General features: G+C 37.1%; 2 protein-coding genes across 3 annotated transcripts in view; one reads left to right on the top strand and one right to left on the bottom strand.

Annotated features, from left to right (window-relative positions):
- Positions 1-6,020, top strand: part of pip5k1ab (phosphatidylinositol-4-phosphate 5-kinase, type I, alpha, b) — a 182,460-nt gene that overhangs the window by 82,941 nt on the left and 93,499 nt on the right. The window lies entirely within an intron of this gene.
- aqp10a (aquaporin 10a) lies at positions 1,243-6,002 on the bottom strand. 2 transcript variants are annotated; one of them, XM_079343349.1, is made up of 7 exons: positions 5,167-6,002; positions 4,896-5,061; positions 3,682-3,808; positions 3,181-3,318; positions 2,959-3,077; positions 2,664-2,881; positions 1,243-1,735 (listed from the first exon to the last, which is right to left on the bottom strand). In XM_079343349.1, the coding sequence occupies exons 2-7, from the start codon at positions 4,977-4,979 to the stop codon at positions 1,516-1,518; spliced, it is 906 nt and encodes a 301-aa protein (XP_079199475.1). In that variant the 5' UTR covers positions 4,980-5,061; positions 5,167-6,002; the 3' UTR covers positions 1,243-1,515. The 2 variants fall into 2 exon arrangements, with proteins under 2 accessions (XP_079199475.1, XP_079199474.1); XM_079343348.1 differs by having other exon boundaries at positions 4,896-6,002.

Genomic DNA, 6,020 nt, shown 5'->3' with positions numbered 1-6,020 from the left:
CCGGCCAGGGGAGCTGGGGGAAGGAAGAGGAGGAGGGGCAGTGGTAAGAAGAGGGGGCTGCACCTCGCTCACCTGCCCCACCTCCAGCCCTGAGGACCTTACAGAACGTTGATGAGATAATAATAATAATTTAAAAAAATACAATTATGTTTGATATTTTGTGCTTCATGTTTGGAGCTTTAACATATGTTATTGTTGTAATCGTGTCATAGTATGTTACTGTCCTTTTCCCCACGTTTATTTTCAGTATAGGCCTACACTTGACAATCCGTGTTACCTGAACATTATACTTAACACACGTCTTTTGACTTATATGTCATGCTGCCCTCTACTGCTCCGTCAGAATTATCTGCTCCAACAAACGTGTAGCCTACAGTTCAAGGTTGCAACATCTGCATGTCAAACACACTGTATAGTATACATTTATAGGCTAATTTCAAATATTACTATGATAACCTGTAGTCTACTACATTCGTAGATTATAAAAGTAGATCCATTTTAAAATATGTCACCATGCCATATCTCAGATTCTATGTTCTGCATGGCCATAGAGTCCTTAAAGGACGGTAAACACATGTAGAGGACAAAAAACAGATACTTAAAACTGTGCAGCCATCATTGCAAATTGGATCAGAATAGGGATTTCTGCATTGTTTGTCAATTCAATTGATTTCTCTCTTAGTGTTTTGTTGTAGCTGTTTTTGTTACTTATTTTGGAACTTTGTTTGCCTTTTTTTTTTTTTGCCTTTTGCTGCATGATGGGCCCTCTTATTTGTTTAAGTTACCATACTTGGCACCTATGGCAAGGGACATAATACAACAGAGCGAAGTAATAACTATTAACATCATGTCCTTTTCTGAACTTTTTTCTACAGTGGCCGGAAGTATTGAGCAACGCTTTTAATGTTCACCAATTCAATACAGTCTGTGACTTTTCTCAACATGCCTAGTTAAAGGAGCAATCCCATCATTGACTTAATAATCAACATCTTTCACCAGAGTTCCAAGGTCTCAAGCAATCTTCAACACAGCTGAGAGGATTCACTTTGTCCCAAAGATTTGGTGACTTCACTTGCGTTGTTTTTTTTTTTAAAGGAGTCATTGAATTGCCCCTGATCTTGTGCCAAATTGTAGAAAAAAAACCCTTGAGGAACAAGAGTACAGGGTAATACATTCATAACCATTCTTTTTTTTTTGCAGTTATTATCGTTATTTTTTCATTAAAGATTCACTTACTCCAGCTTTACATATGCCCAACACATTTTAATGGAAGTAAATACAATGTAGTTATATAATTAAACAGAAACACCTTTAAATAATACACAAATCAATCAATCAATATCTCTTCCAGAAGGAAGTGAGCGGTAGAGTATTTAGTGTATAAATAAGAAACTTGGTATTTACAGTTAATCACAGGACGTGTTTGTGCGTCTCGACAGCTAAAAAAGAAGCCATGATAAAAAAGAAGCCATGATAAAAAAGAAGCCATGTCATGTAGGAAATATTTACAGTAAATTATAAATATGCCGCCTTTAACCCTGCTACATTGTTCCATGTGGTGCTTGGCTGCTGAATTTTATCACTGATGGTGGAGAGAGTGGGGAGAGTGGGGAGACTGTCACAAGGGTCTGGATCAGGCAGGTGCCAATCGATAAAGACCAAATACATCAAAGATCCTAAGACTCCTCCAATAGGTGGGGCAACCAGCGGTACCCAGAACCAGTAGTTGTAACACCTGGAGAGTAAACACAAAGGCATTCAGTTGTGGTTGTTAAATTGAAAACAGTTTTTGTGTATTATTTTAAGTTTTAGATATGTTTCCACGATGGCAGCTGGTTTTCATTTCACTCCATTTAACAGCTAATCTAAGCAAGGAAGTGGATCAATGGTAACAAATGTTTTGTTTCACCCTGCCCATTGCTCATTTTACCATTGGCTTTTCACTATTCGCTATCACTGGTTTTCACAGGTCCCAATGAAGCCAGTGGGGTTATAAGGATTTATCATTATTTATTGTATGATATGTTGTAGCTTGTATCGTTCTGTCTGGTGTCTGTCATATGTTGAGGTGGGTTTGTTCTGTCACTTGAGTAATTGTTGAAGATGTTTATATATTTTAAATGGAGGTGTTGCAAATGAGCTCAGGCTATGAGTGTGTGGCACTGAATGCTGTATACTTGTCCTCATATAAAAAATAGTAAAATTACCAAACAAATGCTCTTAGTATGACAGCCTAGTCAGGAGTTACTCTGCCCTCTGGTGGACATTTATCAAATCATGCCATTTAAAACAAATCAACTGATTACTAAGTGTTCAACCATAGTGTAACCAAATAGAAGTCACCTGTTTATCAGATCATATTGAGCAACAGTTTGCATCATGGATCATAATCACATGTTCTGTAACAAGCTGATATTTTATTTTCCTTTAATCCTGCAGAAAACCCTTGAGTCTGATAACCTCTGACATAGGTCAAAGATTAAGGAGGAACCAGAACAAATCATGCCGATATTTAAATGTGAATTTAATGGTCTGAATATATTATGTTGCTTTATCCAGAAGACCGTAATTGTGAAATAATATAATTAATGCATTATCAGTTAGGAAGTTTTATTTGTCTACGGCTGGGGATTTGTGTTGTTAATGTAAGATAAGATACATACGTGAAGACCTCAGTTCCCCAGCCTGCAGTCAGTGTAAAGAGGCGTGGCCCTAGGTCTCGAGCTGGATTTATTGCAGCACCACAGTTAGCTGACATTGACATGGAAATCCCCAGGACGACCACAGCTACTATTGGGGGAATCAGCTCTGAGGGGGCAGGGGTATTCCTCTTTTCGTCCAAAGCCAGGATGCACAACATGAGCATGCCTGTTCCCACTACCTGATCAAGAGTAAAATGCATCATTAATTAGTCTCATGAAAGATGGATGAAAAGTTAGTACTCATACTGCTACTGACCTGGTCAAGAAAACTTCTGCCCAAAGTTAGGTACTCAGAGGGATATGTGGCGAATATGGAAGCTGTCTCATTTTGACCATAGACAGTCAAAACTCCTCCACTAAACTCCATTATGGCATCTGACACAGAAACACAAGTAATTTAACAAACACAAACCCACAAGTCCAACACCCATCTACTGTATGTGAATGATAAAATGTTCTAGTTGCCAGAAAGACAAACCATAGTACACAAGGTAGACGAGGCCTGATGCCAAATAAGCCCCAAGCAGCTGGGAGAGGCTATAGGGCACCAGCCGTCCCCAGGGCACCCGGCCCAACACACAGAAACTCATCGTCACTGCTGGGTTTAGATGAGCACCTTATGCGAAATAAAGGAGATGGCTTGTGAGGAAAACAGGATGGCATAAACACGGAGTGAATTACGGTGAGAAAGAGTGGATTGTAAGGCAATCTCAGATTATTTGTAGCCATAAAGTGTGTAAACTTGAGTTGTTGTGTGTCCAGGAGGAGAGTAAAGGCCTTGAAGAGCTGGACTAGATAGGGGCGGATATTAGTGTCATAAATCGAGCATGTTAAGATCAGTGGATGACTGCAGTAAAGGAAGAGTCATAATTACAATTTGAGGCAGCATATTAAATACTGCTGTTATGATTTATTGTATTTTAATATTTTAAGGATGTCTCTGAAAAGTATGAAATTGTAATGAGTTTACAGATCTTACCTGAGATGCCCTTGGTGAGGTACATAGCTGACATCACACCCACGGAGAAGGCCATGTTGACTGACAGGAACTGACCTTTAGTGTCTCTGCTTGTTTTCACTTGAGCTGCAGCAGAGCAGCCAAACAGCTTGACAGCACATGAAGAAACAGCAATAAGATATTAGACATCAGGAGAAATATTGTAAACTTCAGAGTGACTAAGTGGATTATACTATACCAATAACAAACGCACATCTGCATTATCATTTATTGTTTTTTAAGTAATGGATGCATCAGTTATAGGTCAAACATTAATCAGTTAACAGGCATCTGAGGTTGTAAACGTAATTGACTCCCTCTCCTTATGAGCTTTTCACTGTCCGCTTTTTATGTTAAAGCCAAAAAGGAAACAATCAAACTGAATGCCAAAGAGGAAAAGATTACAAATATGCACACACATATTAATTTAATGTTTAACTATATCTCCATGGGATATAAATAATTGGTGTTAATTACTTCAGTTTATGAATAGCATTCATCTATGAAGATATCCATCTATAGTAAGTACATGAAAGTATCCAAAGCACTCTCTGTATATCTTTATTAAATGTATGTATCTTTATTAAATGACACACACATATATATACACACACACACACACACACACACACACACACACAGATATATTCTAGTCATTCTAAATGACTATATATACAGTCATTTAGAATTATGTTTACATGCAGTGTGCTTTAAATCACCTTTTTTTGACACCTATCCTGAATCAGCGGCTTCAAAAATGATTGCATAGAAATAAGCCATTACTTTATGCTTGTGTTTTTATGACAATTTTGTAAGAGTCATTAACATTTATTTCAGTATACTGCAATAACAGAACTAACAAACTAAATACTCATAGGAGCTCTAAATTAAATTAAAAACATATATAATAATTATTCTGAAAATTATTGCTAAGTATTTAAAAATGATGATCATACTGTAATTCTGTGATCTATGTTGTAAGTAAATCTAGGTAATAAATAAACATGAATTATTTTTTCTTTTCAATTATACAGAAAATTACATTGCAAAGTTAACAGAGGCCAAAGGTTAATTAAGGACAATAGTTAAAAAATGTTTTCTCCTTTATCTTCGGGTTGTTGATAGGATTAAAAGAAAATCAAAATACATAGAGCAGTGTACATCATGTTGTGATATAGTTCATCAGTGTCACTTACCAGTAAGACAAAAGTTCCCAAGAACTCCGCCATGCACTCTCTCACCATGGCATTCCTCAATCTCAGGGCACCTTTCTTCAACATTACTACAGTTTAATCCTTTTCTCACCTCACAATGAACTCTGTCTGTGTTGCACAGACCAGCTGGAGGTCTGTCTGTTTGTATCTTTGTACAGATGTTTATGTGGTGTTAGTAAAAAGAATAGTTGGTTAGCTTGTGTCAAGAAAATAATGCTTCTCTGTCATTATTTCCACCAGAGCATCTGAGTACCTGTCCACTGTATCTCACTTCTGCACGCCTCTTCTTTCTTTACAGCTGGTCAAACACTGTTACTCATATATTGTGTTGTGGCACCTGTAGGATTGGCTGAAGCAGAGAGCGTAATGTGCTGAAGCTCTCAGAGTTATATGGACAGAGGCCATAAACAGGCAGATTATTAGTTGAAAGCACTCACAGAATATTATTACAACTCAAACTGAACCTTAAGAAACCAATTAATTAACCTTTATATTTTTTAATTGCTTCTTTAAAAGTCATTAATCTGTCTTAAATCAGAGTGATAGAAAGCTGCAGGTTAACTTCACCTGTGTATTCTAACAGTCAAAAAGTTAAACAATCCATTGGGGACTTTGAGGGTCAAATATTTAAGCAGTACAAAAACATTTGTAAAAGTGTTATCATTAAAAGGTGGTTGTTAAAGAAATCTATTTTATCAATGGTTTACATGTCACTGTAAACCACTCTTGGTAAACTCTGGACTCTTAATTGATTACATAACCTAAATAATGGGCATACAGCAGTTATGATTATATGTAGATAATTTTCAGAAAGGCACATGACTTCGGCCCCAAAGAACAGTTTACATAATAATGCTTATCCTCAGTAAAAGTGACTGGGTGGCTATCTCTTCACAACCTGAACCTTTTCATGTTGTGTTGAGATCGTAAAAATCGTTGTGCTGACATGCAGTGACATTTAGTCTTATCACATGTACTATGCAGGTTATCTCTGTCTGATTATTTGTTAAGAACAGATAACACAAATATGGTGGCGCTCAAGTGCGAAGCACAACGGCAAATCTTAACGGACATAGCATTTGTCCAATCAGCAATGATTATTGTTGA

Source organism: Symphodus melops, assembly GCF_947650265.1.
Source record: "Symphodus melops genome assembly, chromosome: 5".
In the NCBI taxonomy this organism is placed as follows: domain Eukaryota; kingdom Metazoa; phylum Chordata; class Actinopteri; order Labriformes; family Labridae; genus Symphodus; species Symphodus melops.
Note: the sequence above shows the minus strand (reverse complement) of the source record. Positions and strands in the feature narration are given on the sequence as shown.

Bases quoted from the DNA above. Each gene is read 5' to 3' on its own strand.
- aqp10a (XM_079343348.1), bottom strand. From the start codon at position 4,979: ATGTTGAAGAAAGGTGCCCTGAGATTGAGGAATGCCATGGTGAGAGAG. The intron at 2,882-2,958 runs GTCAGTAGCAGT...ACTCTTGATCAG, and splicing joins GCAGAAGTTTTCTTGACCAG to GTAGTGGGAACAGGCATGCT. The intron at 1,736-2,663 runs GTATGTATCTTA...TTTACTCTCCAG, and splicing joins TGGGGAACTGAGGTCTTCAC to GTGTTACAACTACTGGTTCT.